At 45.3% G+C, this 27,990-nt stretch overlaps 1 protein-coding gene and 1 long non-coding RNA gene across 3 annotated transcripts; both read left to right on the top strand.

The window, feature by feature from the left end:
• Position 1: 1 nt before the first annotated feature.
• Positions 2–24,121, top strand: PPM1J (protein phosphatase, Mg2+/Mn2+ dependent 1J). 2 transcript variants are annotated; one of them, XR_014220967.1, is made up of 11 exons: positions 2–539; positions 8,106–8,232; positions 8,778–9,101; positions 11,781–11,893; positions 15,985–16,069; positions 19,575–19,693; positions 20,530–20,593; positions 21,301–21,408; positions 22,475–22,626; positions 23,408–23,884; positions 23,965–24,121. XR_014220967.1 is itself a non-coding variant. In XM_082227661.1 (10 exons), exons 1-10 carry the CDS (start codon positions 214–216, stop codon positions 23,553–23,555), a joined length of 1,566 nt encoding a protein of 521 aa, XP_082083787.1. In that variant the 5' UTR covers positions 2–213; the 3' UTR covers positions 23,556–23,936. The 2 variants fall into 2 exon arrangements, 1 of the variants encoding a protein (XP_082083787.1); XM_082227661.1 differs by lacking the exon at positions 23,965–24,121 and having other exon boundaries at positions 23,408–23,936.
• Positions 24,122–24,159: 38 nt separating this feature from the next.
• LOC309535275 lies at positions 24,160–25,105 on the top strand. The gene is made up of 2 exons (XR_014221172.1): positions 24,160–24,964; positions 24,995–25,105. It is a non-coding gene; the product is annotated as an uncharacterized lncRNA (long non-coding RNA).
• The last annotated feature ends 2,885 nt before the right edge of the window (positions 25,106–27,990 follow it).

Genomic DNA, 27,990 nt, shown 5'->3' with positions numbered 1-27,990 from the left:
AAGGGAGGCCCTAGCTAGGCTCGGGGCGCCCCGAGAGGATGCTGGAAGCTGGTTGGGGAGGGGGAAGGCGCTCGCTCGGAGATTCCCTGACTTGGCGGCGGAGCTGCAGCCCGAGCCGAGCGGGCGGAGGCGGAGGAGGGGAGCGGAGCCAGGCAGCGCGCCTCCCTCTCCCGCCTCCCCGAGCCCGCGGCGCCCGGCAGCGGCTCCTGCAGCATGTTGGGCAGGGTGCGCTCCGCGATGGCGCAACTCGTCGGGGGCCTGGGGGGCGGAGGAAGCCCCTCGAGCCCGCCGCCCGCCACGGCCTCCTCCGGCTCGGCGGCGCCTCCGCCCCCTCCTCCGCCCGCTGCCCCCGGGCCCAGCTCCAGCGCCGCCGCCAGCACCGGTCCCTGCCGGGAACCGCCCCGAAGCAGCTTCTCCAGACCGGCTTTCCTACAGCTCACACCCGAGGAGCTTCTGCGGGCGGATGACCACACGGGCCGAGCCGTCCAGAGCCCCCGCGAGAGCCGCCGCCGCCTGCCTTGGAGCACCGGCTACGCCGAGTAGGAGAGGGCGGGCGAGAGGGGAGGGCAGGCGGGGAGAGGGCTGCTTCGCGGCAGAGATTATTATTTTTAAGTGTGGGTGGGGGGGTGCGTGCTTGTGGATCTTGTAGTTATGTCTGTCTCTCCCTCTCTGCCCTTCCCTATCTTGGGCGTGTAGCGGGTGGTAAAGTGTCTCTGAGCATGTTCAGACAACTTTGGGATTAAAAGATAAGGGCTTTCGGAGCCAAGGCGAACTTACGCTCTATGTATGGTTCGCAAAGCGAGCCTCCAGCTTCAGGGGCAGTCTACCATTGAATACCTGTTGGTGAGCGCGTGTTTGTTTCTACCACGGTAGGGGCGCACGTGGTGCTTGCGGGCTTCCCGCATGCATCAAGATGGTCCTTGGGGAATACGGATCCAGCACCAGAGCCCCTCCTATAATCTAACCTTTAACGTCGAGGTAGATTCCAGCCTTTCTTAATCATTCTAGCCATAGCTCCCTTAGTATGAAGGTGTCGAGAAGGGAGGGTGTATTCACGTGTAGATGAGGTAACGCGATGAGGCTTGGGCTCTGGCCTTTCCAATCCGCCGATCAATTGATAATGGCCCTTTCCTCAAACGCGAACAACCTCACCCCACATCCCCCACCCTTGCGCCGTAGGTCTTCGCGCAGCTGCGCCGCTCACCCTCTTGCACGTTAGCCTGGCGCGCCCCGATCTCTGAGGACTTGTGAGCGCAGGTGCGCGGTCAGGTGGAGAAGCCCCGTCGCGTAGCCACTCAGCTGTCCAAGATGCTTCACTCACCTTGGACGGCCTGAAGATGCTCTGCGGCCGCTCGTGGAGAAGGCAGGGCGGGGCTATGGGGCTGGGAGTAGTTCTTTAAGCTAACCGAGCCTAGCAGGGTGCTCTGGGTCCGGTTTCGCAGAGGACAGTCTTCGTTTGGTGGGCAGTGAAGAAGAGAAAGAAGATACAGAGAAGGGAGAGTGTTTGAAGTTGCCCATCACCTGGAGAGTAGACAGAGCAGGCATACAGGTTAGCTCCTCGCAATCTTCCCTGATGTGCTTGAATTGTAGCAATTATTTTTAAAGTTTGTGTTTAGTTATATGCAACAACACATGCAAATTTTATGCAGTTTTTATCCAGTATGTTCCTTCTTTTTGGGTGATGTGCAGGAGGGAAAACGTGGAACACTATTATATCTATTTTCCGCTTCTGCTGTAAAAGGCATATTGAGACTGTTACCTGTTTACATGCAACCTGATCCTTATGAGGAAGTGAGCTCAGCTGTGTACAGCAGAGCTTTCCAAACTGTGTCGCGACACATTAGTGTGTCGGCTGCAGTGTGTAAGTGTTGCACAGATTATCCCCACGCTCCTCCCAGGGCTGGAAAGGGGTTAGTTTCACCTCTGACTTGCTAGTAAAACTGATTAACTGTGTCATGAAATGATGCATGTTTAAAAAGTGTGTCACCAACATAAAAAGTTTGGAAAGCTCTGGTGCACAGTGACATTTTTATGTTCTAGGAACTGTGCATAGGCTTGCTGTGGGAGAATCTGTCTCTTTTGAATGATTTACATTAGGTGCAGCTGAGAGTCCCAGAAAAGGCTTGAGTTCCTTGCCGCCTTCTTTAAAGGTAAGGCAGGCAGGTGTTGGATTAGTTGCTGGGAGAGGTCAGTGATGCTATCAGACTGAGTCTCCTAACCTTCTTTTCTTCAGAAAGTTTGTAAATGATCATTTCTTGCAACAACACCCACCCACCAAAATTTGTCATTACAGATGGACAGCTCCTGTCTTTTTCTTAAGCTTTGTTCATAATAAATACAATATAGAGAAGATTAGTATAGCTCATGAGGGAGGATGACCTTCGAATTCATGGAATATTCCAGATTTTGTCATATACAAGATGATTAAACACTGAAAATCAGGATCATTTGGGGTCAAGCCATCATGAGTTTAAAAATAAAGCTCTCCATGTTCCACAGTCCCCATCAAATTACCATCCCCACTTTGCTACTGTTAAAGGAAAGAAAAGACATTTTAAATGCAGTCTTGCATTTAATGTTAACCCACTTTTGGCTCTCATGCACACCCACACAAGCAGCTCTCTTGTCCTTGCAGTTGGAAGAAAAAGCTTGAAAATATGGCTAAATGTATTTTTGGAGAGAATCCAGAACATACAAAAATAGCAAACTACTTTAACAGAAAATACACCCTCTGGTGTCTGGGGCTTGTGTGTGTGAATTTTTAATTTTTATTCTCACTAAGATCACCACACATTATTCTGAACAGGTTCCTGTGGATAGAAATTCAGTAGCTAAAGTTTTTATGGGGTATAGCGAGATGCAGTGTTTGGGGAAATTGGCATCTAGCTGGTGAAATATAGGAGTTTGGACAGACAAAGGAGCTCATGCTTAAAAAATATACCGGTAATTCATAGGGTTTATATTACAAAACACTGAAACTACATAAAAGAGAGCTTTTACTCCTTCCCTCTTTTATTCTATTTTTATTCCTATGTACATTTCACATATCTACATAAAATTATAGTTTCAGTTTCCAATAAGTGAAACGTTCCACTTTTCATAAAAGTGGATGACTCCTTGCTGCTCTGTCCCTGACCTTAGCTTGCCTTTGTTTGGCAGGAAAACACATCTTGGTTATAAGAAGGTTACTAGGGCTCAGCCCTGAGATAATGATACAGGTTCTAAAAATAATTATCTAGATAGGGGAGGTGCCCTTTGCTGATCTGGTTTTCTTTTCTTTCTGAACTTTTTATTTAGGGAAGGAGAGACCTTGACCATTGTTGTCAATTGAACACTTGGATCTGTTTCCTCTGGAGAAGCTCCATTAAAATTACTGGTTACTCTCAAAGTTGCAGGTTGTGTTTATGCAGTGAACATTTACTGAGATAAATGCTGCTGAATTTAGTAGGGCTTATTCTCAACTAAGCATACATAGGATCTCAGCCTGAGGCGTAAGTGCACTTAACTTGAAGGCTGGATTGAAATCTGCTTCAAAGTAAAAGTGTTTAAAACAGGGGTATTTGGTTGTAAATGGAAACATATATTTGTAGCTGTGTGGAAACTGGCTGGGCGTTACCGTTTGCAGGATTTGGAACTTCCTAGATGAAAGTGATATATAAATGTAGAAATCATGCTCTAGTAGCGCAACAGCAGCAGGAGGCCCCATTAGCTAAAGTGGTACCTCAGGTTAAGATCAGTTTCAGGTTAAGAACTTAATTCGTTCTGGAGGGCTGTTCTTAACCTGAAACTGTTCTTAACCTGAGGTACCACTTTAGCTAATGGGGCCTCCTGCTGCTGCCGCGCTGCCGGAGCGCGATTTCTGTTCTCATCCTGAAGCAAAGTTCTTAACCCGAGGTACTATTTCTGGGTTAGTGGAGTCTGTAACCTGAAGCATCTGTAACCTGAAGTGTATGTAACCTGAGGTACCACTATAACTGTTGTGCATCACTTTGAGATGCCTCATGAGAAGCGATTCAGAAATAAAATAAATAAGAAGTAAGCAAATAACCAGGACTGACTCAAGGCAGTTTGCCTCCTTGAGGCAGAGGGCAAGGTGGCACATCCCTCCATTCCATGCCCAAAACTCACTGGACTTCAACACTGGCAATGGGATGACTTCCTCCAGGGCACTTGAGGGCAGCAGGCTTGTTTAGGATGTGTGTGATAGGCCTGGGGAACATTTAGGTCTAATGTTGAACAGTGAGGACTTAGCCAGAGTGTCCTAGAGGAATAGCTGGGTGTGGGAAGGCTGCCATTGCTGCCCACAGCACCTGCCATCTGGGATTAGTGCCTCTCTCTGCACATAACTGTTCAATGGTGCCATGGCCCTGCTCAAAATGAGCCACCATAATCCACTAATACATGTTTGTTTTACATACTTCCATCATGCATTGCTGGAGAATGTAGAAAGTTTAGGTTCTTTTAAGGGTAGAAATGTACCAAAGGACCACTTCATAGGCAACAAATTGTAAGAAATACAAATCTGGGTTTGATTCCCGTTTTCTTAAGAATCTTACCCATATAATGATATGTTTGCTGCAGTTATGCTTTATCATTTGTAGATGCACATTTCTTTGTAAAGTCTGAAGCTGCCCACAAATCTGTGAAGGCTGAGATAGAACTCAACACATTTGGGTGACATTATTTCTAAGGAATCTAGGTGTGCCATGTAAGCTGCAGTCTTAACTATGGCTACTCAGAAGTATGTCCCATTGAATGCAGTGGGAGCTACTTACAGATAAGTGAGGTCAGGATTGCAGCTGTAGTCTTTATGGGATAACAGTAAATTGGATCACATGATATGTACCAAATCACAGCACTGCCAAATTTCAAGCAGCCTCTGCAGCAGTTTTTCTTGCCCTGGGATCAGGGAGAATTTTGTTTCAGTTCGCAATTGGAGGACTTGCTTAATTCCCACTTTCCCAAAACAAGACATGAACTGAAACAGCCCTCTTTTGAAATTCGCACTTCTCCAAATTTTGCTATGCAAGTTTGTCAGCCAAGTAACATGTACAAAAATATATATGCTAGTGCAACGTGTGCATAGAAATGCATATGTTAGTGAAAAATAATATACAAATATGCATCATATTAGGAGAAACAGTTTTGCAAGATTTGATGTATTTGCCCATCCCTGCCCTTGACAGTGGCGAACAGCAGGGAACCCTCAGGAAAAGCTTTTCACAGCTTGGAAGTGATCTATTTCCATCTTCTGGAGTTCGCTGTCTTGCAGTGGGGCCTGTACCAGCTGGCCCTGCTCCTGCCATTGTGTTCCTGCCCCCTGCTCTCATTGGGGGAAGCTATCCAAATTCATGGACGTGGGTGGCGCTGTGGGTAAAAGCCTCAGTGCCTAGGACTTGCCAATCGAAAGGTGAGCGGTTCGAATCCCCGCGGCAGGGTGCGCTCCCGTTGCTCGGTCCCAGCGCCTGCCAACCTAGCAGTTCGAAAGCACCCTCAGGTGCAAGTAGATAAATAGGGACCGCTTACTGGCGGGAAGGTAAACAGCGTTTCCGTGTGCTGCGCAGGCTCGCCAGATGCAACTTCGTCACGCTGGCCACGTGACCCGGAAGTGTCTCCGGACAGTGCTGGCCCCTGGCCTCTTAAGTGAGATGGGCGCACAACCCTAGAGTCGGACACGACTGGCCCGTACGGGCAGGGGTACCTTTACCTTTACCTTTATCCAAATTCATGCAGTATCTCCATGGGCTGGCAACCTAATCACCTCACTGGTAGATGATTTCCCAATGTGTGGAGGCATGATGGTAGGGGCAAAGCCAGCCAGGATAGGCCCACTCTCCCCCTTACATAATTGAAAAGAACTATTTTTGCCTGATGATTACAGCAGATCCGCAGGCTAGTTGAGAAGTTGACAACCCCGCTAGTTGTATGTCATGGACAAGCAGATATATGACAACTGAGCTGGATTTAGCCTGCAGGCAAAGAACACACCACCAGAATCTGTATGGTGATACCTGGAGCAGGTTCTGTGTGCTCCGCTTCCTTCTCATTTTCTGAGGTACTATATATCTTCCAACTCTTCTTTCTGCTTCCTGCCTTTTCAGAAAAGCTTCAGGAGAAGGAGGCATTGTCTTAAAATATATTTAAGCAGACAGGCTATGGTCTGAAGAAACATGAAACACAGGCAGAGCTCTCATCTTTGCTAAAACGGGGGACTGAACTATGTGGGACACCATGTATATTAGTTTGATGGCAGGATATAAATGTATTAAATACATGATTTTCTTAATTATTTATTTTGGTTTCTGTGTGTGGTTGGGTATTTGCAATTTAAAATGATGACCCTCCTCCAGTTTGTTTGTACTTCCAGTTATTTTATGTATTTAAAAAGACATTGTTGCTTCAGAGGCACGTGGAGCGTTTTGCTAACCTCTTGGCTCTGGGAAAGTGTACGTGAGAGGAAGTTTGAGAGTTTTAAAGCTCTCAGACTCTGTTCAACCACACTCCTCAAATGTCAACCCATTTTTGCTCTGCAAACAGAATTTCTGCCTGCTCTTGTCCAGGGAACGTTTCCTGTTTCACATTTCTACAACTTCCTCCCACAAAGGTGGGTTGTTGTGTTTCTGCAACTGACGTTAGTATTGCTCTCATTTCTGTAGCCAGCACAAGGAAAAACTGAGACATACTGCTTAACAACCGATGGGAAAGGTGAGGGATGAGGATGGTTGTTGCCATTGGTGGCAATCTCTTCTCTTTCACAGAGGGAGTGAACAACCAAGTGCTCTGAACTGATCCAAGGTTTCCAGAGTGCCTGCAGTAATAAAGAGCACTCAGGAAACATCAGCCCCAGATCAGAGCTCTTGGCTGCCTACTTTCCCCATGGAGGAGGAAAGAAAACTACTACCAACAGGTTCTGCCCTAATGGTTTCCCTCACTATTATTTTATTTTATATACTAGCCTTCATCAAAAGAGCTCAGGAAGGTTCACAAGGTGAAAATACAAGATAAAAGCACAAATAAGTAGTTGAAACAGAAGCAACAAAACAATAATACCCCCCAACACATTTAAATGGCTGTAGAATTTTAATCAGCCAAAGGCCTGATCAAAGAGGAGTGTTCTCACCTGGCACCTAAAATATATATAATGGAGGCACCAGACGAACCTCTCTGGGGAGAGCATTCCAGAAACAGGGAGCCACTGCAGAAAAGGCCCATTCTCCAGACTTCATGTGGAGGAGGCACACAAAGAAGGGCCTCAGATGATGAACGCAAAGTCCAGGACAGTATATATGGGGAGAGACGATCTTTCAGGTATTGCAATCTTGAGCCGTCACTAGACTCTGAGCTGTTTTTCTTTCCTCCAAGGACATGCTGCCACTGATGCTGCTACCAACATTTTTAGTGGAAGTGCTGGTGCATGGGTCACTAGAAATGGCTTAGTGGACCTGTTGATGGCCACAGGCCACCAGTTCAACAAGCACTAAAGAAACCAGCGAAGTGGGATAAGTGTACACACCACACAATGCCAGGGCCAGGTCTTAGGCAAGGAGGATTGCCCAGTCAGCAGACAGCATATTGTGTAATGTGTGAAACTGTGACTACCAAATATGCCCTCTTTCAGATTGTCTTCCACTTTCCTGGAAGAATTGACATGACACTACGTCTTCAGCTTTGTAAAAAAGCTCTTCTTCTTCTTCTTCTTCTTCTTCTTCTTCTTCTTCTTCGGTGACTACTTGTAGCTGAGTAAGATTGTCTTCCATGAACACAGTCTTAACAGTGAGTCCATAAGTGACTGTAGAGACCAGTTCTGGATCCACACATCCTTCCACAGTGGGGACACCGGTTTCTGGGCCAGAGTGGGTTTGCCAAATGTGTGTTCCTCTTAGCTCGTTTCTCCTTTTCACACTGAGTTTGTGCTTCTTCAAAGTCTATGGCACCTTTGGTAAAGGCTGTTCTCCAGTTGGAGCGCTCGCAGGCCAGTGTTTCCCAATTATCAGTGCTTATGTTACATTTTTTTATATTTGCTTTGAGAGCGCCTTGACGCATGGGAACAGGAAGTTCACTAATCTAATCAAACACTGTCTGTTTGCATCTTTCTTTCTGCCCAGGGTGATAAATGCTGGCAAGAGCCAACACAACGAGGATCAAGCATGCTGTGAGGCAGTGTATGTGGAAAAGAGACGGGTTGTGAGGAATAACCCAGCCCCCAAGGAAACCTCTGGAGATCCAGAAGGGGTGAGCAACACAATGGCTGGAGTTCCTTCTAAATGTTGGCTCTCAGTCCTAGGTCTACCTTCTCTATCCTGGTTTGAGGAGAGGAGAAAGTGATTCCACTCACAGCTGATATATTGACACAAGATGTTTGGAACTTCAGAAGTTCCCTTGAGATTTGTTCCATTCTCCCCTGGAGTATTTATTGTCAATGTTGCTGTAAAAGGAATGAGTGGCACATGAATTTGCCATACGTGCTCTTCAAGCTTTTCTACTCCATAGCCTTTTACGCACAGATCCTTCCCTCCGTTTCTCATCCTCCAGTTGCATTGCAGTAGATCAGAAGTCTGGGAAGAGGATGTCCTTTAAGCCTCTAAATTTGCACACTGTGATTTAAGTTAACCAGTGGTGCAGAAGGATCTGAATGTTGCTTCAACAATTAATGTTCATGGAATCGTGTAGTGTTACTGCCTCGTCTCTTTTGGCTTTTAACATGTGTTTTGTTTCCTTTGGCTCTTCGGGGCAATTCTCTCTTATATTTGATTTGATTTGTACCTCGTTCCCTGCAGGGCACCAAAGGCCTGACTTTTTACTACTGGGGCTTGTTTGATGGGCATGCTGGAAGTGGAGCTGCAGTCATGGCATCCAAGCTGCTTCACTTCCAAATCCGTGACCAACTCCGAGACTTGGTGGACATCTTGCAAGACTCATCCCTTCCTCCAATCTGCCTGGAAGATGGTCCCAGGACAGTTCTAGGAGAACCAAACAGGGTTCCTCTGGCTGAGGAAGATGCTGAGGTCCCAAACAATGCCCTGCCACGCTTCCATATGGAAAAGGCCGTTTCCCATGAGAGTTTGGTGGTGGGAGCTATTGAGAATGCATTCAAGCGGATGGTGAGTGTGCTAGGAAAAAATGGGGAGTATGCTGGAGAAGAAGGTCTGATTCAATGCTATAAAAACATTTTCAAAGATTTTACTGGCCAGAAGTGGAGTGCAATAGATAGAAAACTGAGTTTGCACATGGGAGATCCCAGGTAAATAATTTTGTTTGACCTTGAAACTGACCAAGTGACCTTGGGTGAATTATTCACTCCCAAATTTTTCTAAATCTCAGATTTAAATTAGAAAAGTATAGCTCTGATACCCAGCTGGAATCATTTAAGGTCACAAATCAAAGAAACCTAAATTAATTGTTGTTGTTGTTGTTTTAAAAAAACCCATTTTCGATGAGCCCACACAGTGACAGACATGGCATAAAGTGCAAGCTGGAGACAGTCCTAGGATCTGGGATGTGTTCTGTTCCTGCCTGGCTGTCCTCCCTCCAGAATGTGGATTCACTTCCTTTTGCAGCCAAGATGCTGACAGGGCAACCCATGACTATTTTGGTCTGACAGGGTATTTGCTTACCCAGCTTTCAGATCATGAGTCTGCTCTGCTTGGCTGTTCCTCTGCAGCTCAGCCTTGCGAAGTTCAGGCCCCCAGGCTCCATTGCTGCAGCACAGGAAGTAACATACTGTAGTCAGAAGCTGCATACACCACAAGCATATAATTTTTTATGGCTTCCCACATGACAAACTGGGTGTAGGTGTGGGTCCTGAGAAGTCGAATAGCGATCCCCAGACCTTCAGTGCACGGAGTAAATGTGCTGTTGCTACTGTTTCACCTCCACTTTTAAAATAAGTTAACAATATAAGCATGTAAATCTGCACTATAGAGATAATTTGTCCATCAGTGATGTCTACACTGTCTGGTAGCAGCTTTCCAGGATTTCAGACGTGGTACATTCCGAGTCCTACCTAGAGATGCCAGGAATTGAACATAGGACCTTCAGCATGAAAAACAGGCGTTCTATCAATGAGCTACAGCCCTTCCCCAAATGCCTTTAAAATATTTACAAGTCTCTCCATGACATTCCTTTCTACCTTGCTGTAATAATTAATCATGTAAACACTATTGTTCCTTTTAATAGTCATTGTAAACAATACCTGCAGGATAGCTCAGTTGGTAGAGTATCAGACTCCTAATCTTAGGGTTGTGGTTCAAGCCCCGTGTAGGGTAAAAGGATTCCTGCATTGCAGGAGATCAGACTAGATGACTCTTGTGGTCCCTTACATTGCTGCAGTTCTTTGATTCTAATAACGAGGAAGTGAATAGCCCTACTGAACTGATTGTGTGTGTGTGTGTGTGTGTGTTTTTCCCCTGATCCTATCTTGGAGAAATGCCCAATGCATTCTGGGATTGTTGTGTGGGCAGAAACTTCCTCAACAATGCTCACACACCATGATATTGCCATCTTATGATGAGAAGCCACCACACATAAACAAATTACATCACTGGAACAGCACGCAGTCCTTTGCAAGATTGCATATTAAAGCCATGCAAACTCAGATAAGGGGGCTACTTCAGGTGAGGATGGATGCACTGTTGCTGAAAAGCAAATATGTTCTGCCGGATTCCTAACTGCCGGTAACCTTGGGAGCAAAGGGAAGGGAAGTTTCTACAGATTTTTGTTGGGTTCATTGAGAAGGAGGAGGAGGAGGAGGAGGAGGACAGGTTCCTTTTCCTTTCTGTGGCAGCTTTTTTAAAAAAATTAATGCATGTTAATTATTTGCATGCAATTAAAATCCTCCTAGCTTAGTCTAAATTGGAAGAGGAAGGGAAGGACTAAAGGTCTAAAACAGATTAGGAAAAATAGGCATTGATTGACTTTAAAAGCAGATTAGGAGTTGATGTGGTTCCATTAGTAAAATAAGGAATGAGTCTGAGGGTTCTGCTGTTCTCCTTGACCCAAGAAGAAACCAAATGCTGTGAAGCCAATTTCAGAGACTTAGTAAGTTTAAAAGATAACCTCAAGTGAGTAGATCCATACACCAGAGTATAGAAACATCAGTATTATCATGTCAGGTATGTATTTATCTGCAAATGCTTCCCCATTCCTACCTAGGTAAGTGGGGATTGGAAAAATGTCTGCATTTTTTTAAAGGGAAATGCTTCAGTTTATACACACCCTTAAGAACAGAAGCAATACATGTCTATTTTGTTCTTGACTGAGCTATATGCGCTTCCCAAGAAACATTGTTGGAAGTGCAGGTACCTATGTGGGAAGCTAATTGTGAGAGCGACAAAGTGGTGAGTGGGTAAAGAATGAATCACTCTCTGCTCCTGATTGCTGCTTCCCCCACATGGCTTTTCCACATCTTAAAACAGATCACTGGGCTTCCTACCATTGCATGCATTCACGCCTTGTGTAACATTCGGACCCAATTGCAAAAAATCTTGTAAGGAGCAGCTTGTATTGGCAGGGCACTGGGAGCTACCAGAGCTTTGATGTTAAACCTTTGAGGCAGCTTGGGTGGTTGCTGTAAAAGATAGTCCTACAGGGATGGAGGGCCTGTGCTTGGGTTTTGTTGTTGGACCACCTCAGCATGAGCTGCCATGGGCCAGTGGGATTTTGGAGTCCAACAACATCTGGAGAGCCAAAGGTTTCCCCATCCCTGACCACCTTGATGCATGTGTGTGCTTGCTGTCTTGTTGTGCTGCACCACAAGTGAGTCTCTTCTTCTGTCTCCCCAGGACATTCAGATCGAGCAGGAACGGGTGGCTCGGCAGGCATCAGGAGGCTGCTGCGCCCTGGCTGCGGTTTATCTCCTGGGGAAGTTCTACGTGGCCAATGCAGGTGACAGTAGGTAGGAGAGAGACGAGGGCAGGAAAGGCTACTCTGCTGCTTGCTGGGTGGTGGCAGCCCAAGCCACGTCACCAGGAGCAGGATAAGATTCCTTGACTCCCTAGTGGAAATGAACCGAAGTCTTTCCCAGCCATAGTTGCCTATTGGTCATGGAATGGAATGCCCTCATGTAAGCAAGTGAGCTTGGAAAGGTCATATGAGAGCCCAGAAGAAATATGTCTTTCAGGAGTGTTAGAGAGAAAGCCACTTACCCACCAAAGTCTATCTAGAAATATGCGCCCCTCCATGTGCTCGCCTATGCCCTATGGTGGAGGCAGTAAACCACCAGGGAGGTATACATATGGTGACACTAGGAAAGGAATAATATACCCTGGCCTTTACGTAGTCATTATCTGAGTTACCGAACCACTTTGATGCCAAAAGGTGTTTGTACAACCCCCACCAAGCGCCTGCATTTTTTAAAAAAAGATAATTTTGTTTTTCAAAAACTTAGCTTTTTAAAAATCATATATTGCCTGGTTGCTCCCATTAGTACCCAGCTGCTGGTACTGTGAGGTCTGATTTGGACCAGCCCATATCATTAAAAAAAAATAAAAGGTTGGCCACACCAACTTTTACACTTTGAGCACACCCATTTTCACAAGCTGGCCTTGAAGGATGGACCATGAGTCAATGAAGCCTCAGTGTGGAAAAGGCTGTTCATCCTTTCTGTGCATAATGGTAGTGGGGGAACAAAATTGGGACTGCCAGCCCTGCTTGCGCTCTGTCTGTGTTTTCAGCAGGTATAATAGCATTAGGTATAGGGCTAACAAGTGTTTCCCCATTTTCCTCCCCACAGATGCAGGCTTTACTGTACAAGGGGAAGGGGGGGAGGGGTGCTGTGTCTTAGGCATGGAAAAATCAATGTTTGTTGATGCGTTCCAAAAAAATGTTTTTACTGCTTGTCTCTTTACCTTGGCCTTGCAGCAGCAATTTTAAAATAAATCTCTCTTTGATAATCAGGACATTCATCTAGTACTAATGCCAAATATGAAAACAGCTATATTTCAATGAGTAACTGTTTTCTTTATTTTTAACCCAAACTCTTTAGTAAACATTGAAAATAAATGAAAGTATTTTGAGAGTACCAGCATCTGACAGATGCTTTTCATAGATTTAAAACAAAAAACTAGTATCTGATATTTTTTGGCCAACCCCCCCCCCTCCCCAAGATTGTTGAAATCCTGCTCAAAATGCCCTTCTTTCACCTTTGGGTTGCTGACACCCTTGTATCTCAGGTCTTATTGATTTTAGCATGCAAAGAGGGAAAGACAATATTAGAGGAGTCACCTCTCCCCGCCCCCTTTAAGGCCATGCTGTACCTTTCGTTTGCATTTTCTGAGTCTTTTTATAGTCTCCTTTCAATCCTAATCAGTATGAGGAATAGGCTTTAGTGTGCAACAACCATTCTGTTATGTAGATTCCATCCTGATGAATGTGGGTGTGTTTTGAAACTGTTTTTGTCAATCTGTGGTCACTTTGGTAGGAAATTAGGTTAGAGAACAGGAAATCAGGAGGTTTGCTGATGGTACCTATAAACGGCAAGGAAGCCATTCTCAAAGTCATAACCAGCTTGGATGCATGGTGTTTGTGTGTGGGAGTGTAATCAGCGAGATATTGTAATCCAAGTGTGGAGTTGTCTGGGTATATCTACATTACAAACTTTCATTGGCAGTATACCAGTTTAGTAGAATCCTGAGAATGCAGTTTGGAGAAAGTGATGATTCTCCAATAGAGATTCTTAGCTCTTCTTCCTTACTGAACTGTAGTTTAGGGAGAATAGTCCCCATCATTCACAGGAAAAGGGCTCCATGAGTAGAATAGGCAGTGAGGCTGCATTTGTGGCCCTACTCCCAACACTGTGAGTATTCCCGGAACCAGCCCCAACATCTAGGCAGTGGTGGGAATGTCTGAAGAGGAGGAGCCTATGTGCATAGAGTTCCATCTGCATAGGCTTCCACATGATCTGGAACCACAATTGTGTAGCACCCCCAATTTCATGGAGGCCAATGTGCACACATTTTCCCTTTCAGGGGCATGGAAAAGATACCATACAACATTGGGGCAGCGACAGCAGTAGATAATACATAAAGTAGGCTAAGGAATAGTTGCTAGGCCACTTTTAGACTATAGAACAGTGTAGATGTCTCCAGTTAATCCATAGTTGATACAGTGTCCATGGTTACAATTGCTGTTAGTGATTCATTTCTAAACGTGGAATACCATTACTTTCTTGGTGTGTCATCTTTGACTTTTTTCTCATCAAATGTCTTTTTGTTGCCTTAAGAACCTTTGGAATATAGATGAATGAAAGTGAAACAAGGATGCCAATTAGAGCAAGGGCTCCCAAACAAGGGGAAATGATTGCAGGTTGTTGTTGTTGTTGTTGTTGTTGAGTTGGCAAGTATTGGTTTTGTTTTCCCCACTGAGTCTTCTGCTTGTTCTGTTCCTCATTCTGATTTCTCTGTCAGTCTTCTTTGTGGTTTTGCATGAAAAACAGAGATGCTACTCTCTGCTCTGTGCATATTGGGGGAAAAACCAAGTAGGAAACAATGAATGGGTAAAAAGATAGGAAGGGCAAATTTGTTGGTAATGTGTCTGTGGCACATCCTCTCTATCACTGTTGCAGACAAATGCAAGTTTTTCATCAAACCAGAATAATTATTTAAATATGTCATAGTCCATTCTTTAGTGCAACAGAACCAGGATCCTGATGCAAGACTTAGACAAAATTAGAACTGCTACTTCCAGCAAACCTGGAGGTTTTGGGAGTTAAGCACAGTTGTTGCCTACCATTGCAGTTCAGTTGAATTTTGTGTCTTCTTTTGTTCATAAAACCTTTTTTGTTTGAAAACATCAGCACTTCTCTTGCTCAGTCTCAGTATTTTAGCAATCAATAGTGTTGGCTGGAGTGAGAATTGTGCGTATTCAAATTTATGTATTGACCACTTTGTATCTTATGGTTTTGTTGATGGTTACCCATTATGTTGGCCATGCTTCTCTACTCATGATCACCCTCCATTCTTTCTGCTCTGTTTTCTAGATTGATTTTTCCTAATGCTCTGCTTCCTTTCATCATGTGTTTGTGTTGTCCAATGTCCCACTGTTCAGGGCCGGCCCACCCATGAGACAAGGTGAGGCAACCACCTTGGGCAGCAGGATCCACAGGGGCAGTGGGCCTTGGAGGGCTAAATCGGCCAGGATGCCCCGCTGGGAACCTGCTGGACTTAGGCTATCATGCCAAGAACATCCCAGGCCTTCCAGTCAACTGGGGACTTCCGCCCCGGACTACAGACAAGCTCTGCAGAGCCTGCTGATCGGAGTTGTACTCCAAAATATCTGGAAGGCATCAGGTTCGGGAAGGCTCTAATCCATTTTACAGAGAGGTTTTTTTGAAGTGGGAGACAAATCCCAATTACCTATGCCTGCAACTTCCCGTACAGATAGAGAATTACTGGTACTGGGCTGAAATGTGACACTTGTGTTCAGATCTCTTCTCCATGGACCTCACCGAATGGCCTTGTGTAAGACAAGGCCTCTAGAATTAACCTTCCTTACAAAATAAGGAGCTACAGTAATCGTTAGAACACAGCAGGAATGAATTCTGCCTCTTTAGATTGAAAGGGGTGCAGCGAACTAGAGGATTCTCTCTTCCTCCAATTGTGGTGCGCAGTTGACAGGCGGCTATCAGGGAGACTTTGACTGATAGGTCTCTGAGCTCCATGATGCAATTGCAAGTGCCTCATAAGATGGCATTTTGGGAAGAGGAATGTGTAGGAGAGGGAGCCTCTTTAGGTTACTTAATGTGTGACAATGCATTGCATTTATCAACTGCCTAGACCATTTTCTCGTGCCACACTTCATGCTTATTCTTCTCCCCTAACCACCTGCACAGTAATCACCTTTCTGTATAGAAAATAAGCATACGCAAAGTGGACCTTAGCTAACACTGCTGCTTCCCTTTGCCCGCGGGTGTCCTTTCTGCTTTCCCTTCCTATACTGTCTCTTTCTCTCACATGCTCTCTAATGTCCTCATTCCATGTTTCATTGCAGGGCCATTATCATCCGTAATGGGGAAATCATTCCAATGTCCAGGGAGTTTACTCCAGAGACAGAGAGGCAAAGGCTGCAGTTTTTAGTAAGAATTAACTTTTTTTTCCCCATCTGATTTATTTTAACCCACTGCTCAACACTTAGCACTATCACCCAAACCGATCCAGGAATAAACGTGAGAATGGAAGCTGTACTGCAGTTATTGATGGAGGCGGGTATTAATTACCCTGCCTTGTGCTGAATATTCAGAACTCCGGGGCTTGGAGATCAAGGACATTAAAAATAGTGCTAAAAATGAAAAGCAACCTGCATGAACAGGATTGATGTTTTTAACTGATCTGGCAATAAACCTTTGGAGGTGGCAGATATTGTAGCTGATAAACATTCAGTCTCTTCCTTCCATATTTCCAGGCTCTCTTAGTGAAGGTACAATAAAGAGAGGAGCCAACTAGATGGTGGTGTTAATTGCGTCCATCCACATAACATGTGTGTTCTCCATCCACTGCCACGGTGCTAAAGAAAATGCACCACAAACTGCTCTTTGCATCAGGAGGGAAGCAATGGAGACTTTCTCTCCAGAGCATATAGCAGCTTTGAGGGGCAGTTCCTCTTGGGACCATCGCAGGCAGGTGGTGGTAGTGAGGGTTAAACTCTTCCTGCTCACTGCATGTGGTCATGATGCTGCTCAGGCTTCCCTGTGGCTGCTGTTTTGCTAATATGTGTGTGAATTGCATTTATTTAACTAATGTCATCCCTAGTTTGGTCCAGAGGCTCTGGTGGTGCTGGGCTCCTGCCTTTCTGCTTCCAAAATGCTCTTGAGCACTGCACAATAAAAAGTACCGTATTTTTCACTCTATAAGATGCACCTTTTCCCTCCTAAAAAGTAAGGGGAAATTGGTGTGCATCTTATGGAGCGAATGCAGCCTGAGCGGCTATCCCAGAAGCCAGAACAGCGAGAGGGACCACTGCGCAGTGCTCCCTCTTGCTGTTCTAGCTTCTGTCTTTGCCCCTCTGTCCCTTCCCCCACCTCCTGCAAAAGCCCCCAAGAGCCGCGCTCCCTTTAAAGAGTCGCACAGAGCATGTGTGTGGCTCTTGGGGGCTTTTCCCCGAGGAGGGAGAAAAGCCTGCAAGCGCCGCACACACGCTCCACACGGCTTGTGAAAGGGAGCTCTGAGCAGAGCCTGGGGTGCATACAGACTCTGCTCAGCGCTCCCTTTAAAGAATATTTTCTTTCTTGCATTCCCCCTCTAAAAACTGGGTGTGTCTTATGGTCAGGTGCGTCTTATGGAGCGAAAAATACGGTAATACAGGCCCTGCTCACTTCCACCCTTTCATTTTGCTCCCCCTGCTGACCCCCCGATTCTAGAGTCAAGCTTGCAAGGTAAGGTTCACCCCCCCCCCAGAGCTCTTTTCCCTAGAAGAGGAAGGAGCTGCCAGGGTTTTGTTAAAATTATTTGCATATTGCATGAGTTCTGCCCTGAGGCAGAGGAGGGGAAAGAATCCCTGGGAAGCACAGTGAGAGTGTCCAAAATGCAAGCAAGCAAGCAGAGGTGCTGCTGGCAATGCTTCCTGGCTCAGAGTGGACCTCCTTGGCAAGACACCAGGTGGAATCTTATCTGCTGTTCTATATCCAAACAGCTTCCATGTCTTGGAAGGGAGGAAATTGCACCGAGTAATGGATCCTCTTCACTGGCTGCGATAAAGAAACTGAGCACTCAGAAAACCAATCTTACACTTCCCCCGTGGGCTTGAGCCGTTTGCTTTGAGCCAAAGTCCTTTTATAGCTTAAGCCCTTTTGTGTAAGTAGTGCCAGAGCAACGATCCTTTACACTGGGCCAGTGTGATCTGAAATGCCCCACTTAAATCATTGCAAGAGGGAAACCTGATGTATATAATCTTCTGTAGTTTCGCTTTTGTACCATAAAAAATAGAATTTGTTCTGCCCATTTCCTATTTTCTCTGGATTAGTTACACTCAAAATACACAAGGGGGTGAGTAAAGGGGGATTCACTGCATAATTTGCTGCCTGTTTGAGTCCTGGGCCCCATTCTTGCGAGGTTTACCAGGTATGCTGAATGTAGATACTGCCTTCTGAGCTTTTGTTGTTGGCTCTTTGGCTGAGGGTTTGCTTGTTGAGTAATGGCCTCTTTTTAAAGACGTTGGCAAGTCATAGAAATCACAGTGCCAGCTCTGAAAATTAAACCCTGATTAGGGCAGCAGTGCCAGGAGGACAAAGAAAGCCCTTTTCCTTTGCAGGATGAAAAGGCAATGATCTCAAAGCCACCTTTAATTTTCTCTGAGTGTATGTGTGGAAGAGAATGAATTGCTGTAGCAGGAGAATCTAGCCTGGTATCAAAATGGGATTCTGACATCTCCAGACATAGCATAGGATTCAGTCTGTATAGGATCTAGTCTATCAGGTTTCCCCCCGTTTGCACAGAAATAGGATAGATTGTCTAGGGTAATGGAAAATTATTGCCTGTTCAGCTAAACTTTGGTGCTTGCGCACTCACTGAGAGTGGTGCATTAGTCTCCCTTAAATATCTCTTAAATAATTTCAGCTTCTGTTTTCACTTTTGGATGTTTTTTGTGCCTGGAAGCTTTTTCTGCACAAGACTCAGTCTTGTTAATTCATGCTTCATCTAGCAATTAGGTAGCTGCTTGATAAAACCACTTCAACCAAATCCTTTGCAAGTCACAAAGGTCTAGTTGCTCTCTGCTGAGTGGCTTTTTATTAACCAAATGTGACTTTATAAGGTTTTTCAAAACATTTGTGGCTGGGGGGAGATCATTGTTAATTCTGCCATGAGCAGAAGATGCAAATGTGCCCTCAAGAGTCAACTGTAGTACTGGAAATAAAGTTTTGGCTCCAAACAAGATGAGATAGCAATCAAGACTGGGCCTTGTGTTTTTTTCTTTATTGTATAATAGCTGCAGGAGTGGGAATTCAGATATGATATGTTGGGCAGAGTGGGGATTTAACCCATGGTCCTGATCTAGGTTGCCTGTCCCTCAGAGCTGCTATTTGCCCAAGCAGTAAAACTGTCACTATTGCCAATTTCTAGGGCAAATAATTAAGCTGCTTAAAATTGTGGCTGATCTTTCAACGTGGCAGCACCTACACTTTTGAACTCCTTGCCTATTGACCCTCACAATACTGTTTTAGATGCCTACCAATAACTTTTTCATCTCAACAAGCCATCATTCCTGACCACTGGTCCTGTTCACTAGGGATGATGGGAGTTGTAGTCCCAGAACATCTGGAGGGCCGAGTTTGCCTATGCCTGTCCTAGATGCTCCATCTGTATGTGAGAGCGAGGGTGGATAGGTGTGTATTGGGGAGGGGCGGCGGCAGGATCTGCACTTTCAAATGTTCCCCAAATTACCTTCTTTGTAAGTGTAAGAGATACAAACATAAAAACATATATCTGAGGGAAAGCATGTGTAACAAATCATAGAAGAGTTTGTGAATGCTCAGTGCGCCCCCATGAGGGTTCTTTGGGATGTGGGACTTACAGATTTCTGTTGTTTGGGTGGAGAAGATCCAGGCAGTGTTCATCGCTAAACTTGCTCTTCCTTTCCTCTCCCAGGGCTTTTTGAGACCTGAGCTGCTGGGGAATGAGTTCACTCACCTCGAGTTCCCTCGAAGAATCCAGCATAAGGAAGTGGGGAAAAAGATGCTGTACAGGGACCAAAACATGAATGGCTGGTAACTCTCTTCATCTGATCTAGATTACACTGATTGCCAGAATCAATCAGAAATGCAAGACAAAGGAACTCTGTGTTGTAGTGACCAGTGGCGTAGCGTGGGGGGTGCAGGGGGGCCGGCCGCACCAGCCGCAACATCTGGGGGTTAGGGGCGCAAATCCACGGGTTAGGGGGCGCAAATTACTTGCCTTGCCCCGGGTGCTGACAACCCACGCTACGCTACTGGTAGTGACAGCTAGTTACATCATCACTGCCCTACTCAGCTAGACTAGAAAAGTCTCTACCTCTCCCTTTTTTCTTTTTGTCATGTTACTGACGATGAAGGCTTTTTTAAAAAAGGGAGTTTATTTTGGTATTATATAGGAGTATGATGTACACACTCATATGGCTATTGCTTCTGCTAAAGAGTTTTTGCAGATTTTTGTATGACTTAAGTAATCCTGCTTGGTCAAAGATAACAGTGGGAGAAAAGCATATATTTTGTGGGTGTTTGTGCAAATCCATTCCTGTACACTCAGGGAAATTACCTAAGTGAAATGGTTCTGAACTGAGTTTGTTGCTTGCTTGGCACTGGGATGAGGATATTCATATGTGCTTTTCAGAGCAGCCAGAGCTCAGTGGTAGAGCATTTGCTTTGCATGCAAAAGGTCCCAGATTCAATCCCCAACATTGCCTGGTAGGGCTCAGACAGTCTGTTGTCCGAAAACCTGGAGAGCTGTTGCCACGCAATAGCAACAGTACTGAGCTTGATGGACCAGCGGTCTTGCTAGGGCAACTTCCTATTCTAACTTTCATCTGCACTGCAACACATTTTGTGTGATTTCTTTTTCTAACCAGGGCATATAAAAGGATAGAAGAAGATGACCTGAAGTTTCCACTTGTTTACGGAGAGGGTAAAAAGGTGAGGCACTAATCATTGGAGAAGTGGAGAGAATTTTCATTAAACAAGGGCATGAGGATTTGGAGTAGACCTAATAATATAGATTGAGGTATGTGATATTGGTGTCAGAAGCACACTTTGGCTTTGACAGAGACGGCTCATTGGTAAGTCTGCACTGAGCATTTTTTGTATGATACCTACCTGCTTGTTCCCCCACTCCATAGGACACAATGTATGTTATGTTTAAAAAATTTAAACCAATCCTGATGGGTTCTAGGGTGAATACACAGCAATACAATATAATTCAGTGCTCTATAAAATAAGAGAAAGCATAAAAACACTTCATACAACACTAAAAACAGGATGACAACACATAATAAAACTAGAAAGCGAACAAAGCCCATAAAATCAATTTAAATCAAGGAAACAAAAATGTATAGTTCATCAATTGATGGCACCCAGGGAAAGGCTTCATCTGTAGATCTTAATGCATAGCCAGGCTGATATGGGAGAAGGCATGTGGCATGCTCAAAAATTAAGTCATCTCTTTTAATTGAGATCTATATCCTACTTTATGGCTGACTGCCTCTGATCCTTCTTTCCATACTTATGAACCTGGGACCTTCTGCATGCAAGGCAAGCCAGAGTGCTAGGAGCCTATCCGAGTTGCACAGATGCTCATTATGTTGCTATCCTATTAAGAGACTACCCCCTTACTTTCCTCCTAGGCTCGAATGATGGCAACTATTGGGGTGACGCGGGGTTTGGGTGATCATGATCTCAAGGTGTACAGCTCCAACATCCACATCAAACCTTTCCTGTCCTGCACCCCAGAGGTAAGTTCATCAGAGCTAAGATTCTGCTTCCTGAAATTACAGCTGCTCAGTAACAGCATATTTTTATTTTTCATCAAATATTCCAAAACTCAAAGTTGTTGGGGGGATGTTCCTGGAGCTTTTTGGTCACCCTTAGCTCTCCAAACCAAGTTTGGCTGCAAGCAAGGTGCTTCTTTCTGTCACACGCCATTCTGATTTGCAGGATTGTCACACGCACCCTCCAGCAGACACACACACACACTCCACTCATGTGTCCAGCCTGTACAACACACACACATCCACACAGGTGGTGCTTCTAATTCAGGCTTGAGCGTTTGGACTGAGGTCTTGTCCACCACCATCAACAAATCTATACAGTAGTCCCTTTAAGACACTGGAGGGAGGGCTCACAAGGGATCAGATTCTGAGGCAGAAAAATTCTGGGGCTTTTGCATGTATGTGTGTGTGTGTGTGTGTGTGTGTGTGAGAGAGAGAGAGAGAGAGAGAGAGAGAGAGAGCGCATTATAGAAAGGTTTGAAGCAGTGGGTAAGATTGGTGTAGCTGCAGAAGACAAGAGCTAGGCTTCAAGACAACAACAATTTATTTATATGCTGCCCATCTGACTGGGCTGCCCCGGCAACTCTGGGTGGCTTTCAACAAATAAAAACATCAAACACAATAAAACATCAAACATTTAAAACTTCTCTATACAGGGCTGCCTTAAGATGTCTTCTAAAAGCCAGATAGTTATTTCCTTGATATCTGATGGGAGGGTGTTCCACCGGGCGGGCACCACTACCGAGAAGGCCCTTAGCTTGATTCCCTGTAACTTCACTTCTCACAATGAGGGAACCACCAGAAGACCCTCAGAGCTGGACCTCAGTGTCCAGGATAATTCTACTGGGTAGCTATAGTGCTGCTGTTCCAAGATTCCTGTGCACGCTTATGAATGAGGTGTCTTAAGCGCAGAATTTTTCCTCACCTCTGGGGAGTGACAGGACTCAGAAAGTGCTTCTCTTTGAGGGAAAGCATTTGCAGAGCCTCGCCACCAGAGCAGTGAGGCTGCATCCCTTACGTTTTTCTGCAGGTTCGCGTTTATGACCTCACACAGTATGAGCACTGCCCTGACGATGTGCTGGTGCTGGGCACAGATGGCCTCTGGGATGTCACCAATGACCGAGAGGTTGCCAATGTGGTATTTGATGTCCTAATGGGCTATGAGCCCAATGACCCTTGCAGGTGAGTGGGGCAAGGTTTTGCACCTGTGTGCCAAGGAATACTTACACCAGAGTGGTTGAGCAGAGACTTTATTTCCTAAGATTCCGAGGTCCATTGTTTGCTCTCAGTCTGGGGTTGGTTTATTCTCTTACCTCTTTTCTATTCTGGGACATGAATGCTTTTTGTTTCTCTTACCTTCAAGTCCCCTGGTGGTGTTAGGTCTTAGGGGCAAATTACATGTTTGTTGTTCATGTGTGTCTGTGTAATGAAGCACCAATTTCTTGGAAATTAAAAGCAGCTTTAAGAGGTTGCAATTTTGAGTAGTAGATGTGGGGAGGAGGGGTTTCTTAACCTTTTAAACTGGCAGCTGTTTTTCCATTCAAAATCCCATTTTTATGCTAGAGGTTCCTACCCACTCTTTTGCTCAAAATTTCATCTTCCCAAAATTTGCTTATTTTTTTTTTTAAGATGGAACTTCATTACATACATTTGAATATAATCAACCAACCATTTGCACTTTGCTGTTTTTAAACATGGGTGGGGAACCTTTTCTGCCCAGTGGGCCCGATCCTTGTATCCCCACCCACTACCAGGCCAAATCTGAAAGGTGAGTGAGAGTGAATGAATGACTGGCCTACAATTTTCTAATTAGTTGCACAGGGAATGAAGTGGGATGAGATCATTATTGTGAACACCATTCACACTTAAAAGAAGTACAATTATTATTTTTTGAAATAACTGTACTCTACCACGTCTCTTGCATTGTGGGTGTGCATTCTGATGGGCTGGTTCTGTTTCCCAGGTACACAATGGTGGCCCAGGAGTTGGTGGTGAGGTCCAGAGGGGTTCTGAAGGAACGTGGCTGGAGGCTGGCTAATGACAAGCTGGGCTCTGGAGATGATATCTCTGTCTTTGTTATTCCCCTTGGTGGTCCTGGAAACTACACCTGAACCTCAGGTCCCAGGGACACAGAGATCATGATTCTAGACTTTACAAGAAGAAGAAAAGCTGAGGGAAAGAACCACCATCTTGCAGCAGAACTGGAGGCTGTAGATTCTCCCTACACCTGGAACATTCATAATGATGGAGTCTTACGAAAAGGATTGGGGGTGGGGGAATGTACGACAGCACCTTGGGTCCTTGTCCCACTCTGTCTCAGCTTGCTGGGTTCCAGCTAGGGACACAAAGATGTAGCCCTGGTCCACACTTCTGTTAATGGCAAGAAGGTCAAGGCAGAGGCGTTCCTCTCAGGATTTACACCCATCGGCCCTGGAGACCTGTAGGAAATCTTGCATTCCAAGGGCTGCATTAAATTTGGGCTTTTGATCACACGGAAATGTCCTCTAAATTGGGTAGCAGCACTGGAGTCTCCCTGCAGCGTTTAGCCATTTTGTGTGTTCTTATTCCATCTGTCCCATGGTTGCAAAGGGGCAGCTGAGTTTTGCTTTGTCAGATGCCTAGGACACCTCACTGTCATGACAGTTATGCCTAATTGCCAAAACATCCCTTCCCTTCCCTTCCCTTCCCTTCCCTTCCCTTCCCTTCCCTTCCCTTCCCTTCCCTTCTTGCTAAAGGGAGAACCAAGCAAGTACGGCTGATTGGTTTGTTACCATTCCCCTGGCTTGCCATAAGGCGGCCCCTGAAGCTTTCACTCCAAACCACTTGTTGCGTAGTACAGGGGGATGCATCCATAGGGGTTTCTTACACTAATTATGGATATTGCTGTAACTCGGCCAAGTTGGTTGCTTCTTCATGAATGCATCTCCAAATGGCAATGAAGGAAAGGTGTGAAAATGTTCCTGCTGTAGAAAATGTCCCTGGGGAAAATCAGCTGTGCCTCACTTTCACCAGAGGGGGGTGCACTTAGAAGAACAGACAGGAAAAAAATGACTGTGATAAGACATCTCTAGTTGGTATAAACAACTGACCCTTAAATATCAAGATACAGAAATCTATTGCAGCATAGGGAGGTACCCCATCCCAGACTTACTCTACTTCTGAAGCCTGAAGCATTGAGTTCTTTGTTCAATGAATAAGAAGACTTCAAAATTTGTGATGGGGAAGAAATGGATTCATTTTTTTCCATGGAACTGTCATTTTCCACTAGCTGTGCTGTGCAAAAGCAAGACCACCCCTGGCCAGGGGAACTTGTACTCTATCTAGCTGTGAGTTAACTGAGTTTTAAGAAGAAAATAATTTCAGGTTTCCCGAAAATACCTGCCACCTCTTAAGCGCAGACAATATACAGTGGGACTTATTTCTGAGTAGACATGTGCAGGATCATTCTGTTGGGCTGCAGCCCTATGCACAATTACTTAGAAGTAAGCCCTTTGGAACTCAGCAGGACTTCTGAGTAAATGTGCTGTTATACAGTTTCTATTATGTAAAGGCAGATCCTGGAAGGTTGGATCTCTTTGTAGAGTGTGGCATTAGTACCTGAGAAAAGATTAAAGAACCAACTGAAAAACTGCAACTATTAAGTTGCCATCGTTAAGTAAAAGCTGGCTAAGGTTCTTTCTTGCTGGAAAGCATTTTGGTATTGCTTGATTGTCGTGCTGTCACTTTCTGGTGATTGTGATGTGTACCTTGTCACCAGTGAGAGATGAGTCAAGTGAACACTTCTCCTGGGAACCAGAGGGGAGGGGTGGGTTTTTAATTCAAGAAGAAAAAGAAGAAAGTTGTATCCAGATCCACACTGTATGCTAAAGAATCATAGGGTTGGAAAGGGACCATGAGGATCATCTAATTCAACCCTCAGCAGTGCAGGAACATGCAGCTGTCTCTTACCAGGACTGAACCTGCAACCTTGGTGCTATCAGCACCACACTATAACCAACTGAGCTATCCAGCTGATATATCCTGCTTCAAGCATTCAACAGATTTGGCAAGGAATGTGTATATTTCGTAAAGTATTAGTTGAGTACTATAGCCCTCTTTACGCAGGTGGCACTGTGGTCTAAACCACTGAGCCTCTTCGCCTTGCTGATCAGAAGGTTGGGGTTCGAATCCCCGTGACTGAGTGAGCTCCCATTGCTCTGTCCCAGCTCCTGCCAACCTAGCAGTTCGAAAGCACGCCAGTGCAAGTAGATAAATAGATACTGCTGTGGTGGGAAGGTAAATGGCGTTCTGTGCACTCTGGCTTCCATCATGGTGTTCCGTTGTGCCAGAAGTGGTTTAGTCATGCTGGCCACGTGACCTGGAAAGATGTCTGCGGACAAACGCCAGCTCCCCTGGCCTGAAAGTGAGATGAGTGCCGCATCCCATAGTCGCCTTTGACTGGACTTAACCTTCCAGGGGTCCTTTACCTTACTTTTTTACTTGTGCATAGAGGGCAAGCAAAGTGAATGGGGCTGTGAGGCCATGTGTTTGGCCCAAACCCCACATTCATTCTACTCCTATTATTCTTCCACTGCTGTGTTGAGCCCAATATCTACACCTGTCTATATAGATATATCTAGATCTTCTCTGTATGTGGGGGCTTCCCATGGAACTGGAACTCTTGAGTGCTCAGGGTTCCAAATTATGTGAGGATCCTCCACGCAGCGAATAGGTTAGAACAGAGATGTGGCCCTGCAGCCCAACACATCAGCGATGTGCTGTCTCAGCAGCCCAGGACCACCATACATACTGCCCAGGCTTGTGCCCCCAGGGGACTTTGGTGATGCTACAACTTGGGTGCTGCTAACACAGTGGTTTGGCTTCCTCCTCGGAGGCACACCATTGTCTCTCAAGACTAACAACCATTTTCTAACATAATACTAACAACCATTTTCTACACAATTCTCTACTGTGTGAAGAGGACCTGCTGATACTCACATACAGAGCTCTAAAATTTAGATAGGTGATCTCTACTACACACCTTTTGGTTATTGAGTGTACATCTAAGATTTCTTCGGATGTACACCTAAAAATGTGAGATTGAGCGCTTAATACTTGAAAAAGAGGTGCATCCTTCAAATGGAGCTAACTGAGTGTACACATGGCAGCAAATTGAGATTTGTTGCTCTGTAATGAATGATGTCTTCCTTCCCCCACCCTTCCTAACTGCTAAGTGAAGAGAGTTTTCTCAGGTCGTTCTTATGCTAATCTGGTTTTGTGCCAGTTGAAATGTACAAGATGTATATGCCCTGAGTAAATGCAAAGCAACCTATTCTCTTTGGAAAGGTTGCCGTGCTGCATGGTGGACTACAAGTTGAAAAAAAGGAAGCTTGATTGATTTTCTGCCAACTCAAACAATATCCTCCAATCTCAATAAAATTCTGGGTACAGATGCCATGTTGCAGCCATGCTAATGTTACCTTAGTTGCTAATGGACTGCTAATGCAACCACATTGCTTCAGTTGTCAGATGTCAGGGCTGGGCCAAAGTGTTCATTCAAGCAGCAGTTATGACTGCAAAAGTGGTAATCTTTAGACTAACCTTCCCCAGCTCTGTCCCTCTCAGGTGTTGGACTACGACTCCTATCATCCCATACCATTTGCTAGGGCTGATAGGGACTGTAGTCCAACAACATCTGGAGTGCACTAGATTGGGGGAGGCTGCTCTAAAAACTTCATGGTAGCCAGTCTTGCCATGCTGCCCAACAGAGGGCAGCAGTGCTGTTTTCCCTCCAAATTGTTCTGCCTACAAGTCCTTTCAAAGGCCCTACTGTACTATCCAGTCCACATGTAATGATTAGTGGAAAACATATAGCCTGCAAGGGAGAGCCCTCTTGTTATTCCCCTTCTGCTGTTTCAGTATTTGACCCAGTGGGTAATGGGGAGTGCATTCCCTCCCGGCAAAGGGGAAATTGCACAGGTGCGAAAGTGCCTGTGTTTCAAATCATATTCCAGAAAGGCCTTGCCAGTTTCACCTGGACAGCAAGTTCCACCTCAAGTCTCTTAAGCCTGAAAATTCCTATTGTGAGATGCGGATGTGAGGAGGAGCAACTGGCAAGACACCAAACACAGAGGTCTTGAAATGAATCAATTTCTGCATCTGTATAAGTGCCTATGTTGTAGACAGAGATCTGGGTCAGAAAATGACATGGGTATTGTGACTGGGGTGGGTGTGGGGATCACGAGACACAAGCACTATTGTGGAACAACACATAAAGATGCTGTTATACAAATCCATCAGCAACTACTGAATGCAGTCTGCACTCACTGATGGGATATAAATGAAGGTTGCTGAAAAGGCTGCCACTTGAATAATTGGTTAAATGTCAAAAGCATGAAGAAGGTTCCCCTACATCCTCCCCTGAAGAGTATCTAATGCAACCACACAGCCCCACTCTGTAGGTAAGTGGTGCCGGAGAAAGGGGAATTGCATTCCCCCCAGCAATAATACGGTATATTTATGTTTATATCTGAATGTTAGGTATGATATCCTTCCTGCCTCCCACAG

The sequence above is a fragment of the Podarcis vaucheri genome (assembly GCF_965113315.1).
Source record: "Podarcis vaucheri genome assembly, chromosome: 6".
NCBI lineage: Eukaryota > Metazoa > Chordata > Lepidosauria > Squamata > Lacertidae > Podarcis > Podarcis vaucheri.
Note: the sequence above shows the minus strand (reverse complement) of the source record. Positions and strands in the feature narration are given on the sequence as shown.

Excerpts from the sequence above, each read along its gene's own strand:
- PPM1J (XM_082227661.1), top strand. The coding sequence starts at position 214 with ATGTTGGGCAGGGTGCGCTCCGCGATGGCGCAACTCGTCGGGGGCCTG. Across the intron at positions 540-8,105 it reads TGGAGCACCGGCTACGCCGA|GGTGATAAATGCTGGCAAGA; the intron begins GTAGGAGAGGGC and ends CTTTCTGCCCAG. Across the intron at positions 22,627-23,407 it reads GAGCCCAATGACCCTTGCAG|GTACACAATGGTGGCCCAGG; the intron begins GTGAGTGGGGCA and ends TCTGTTTCCCAG.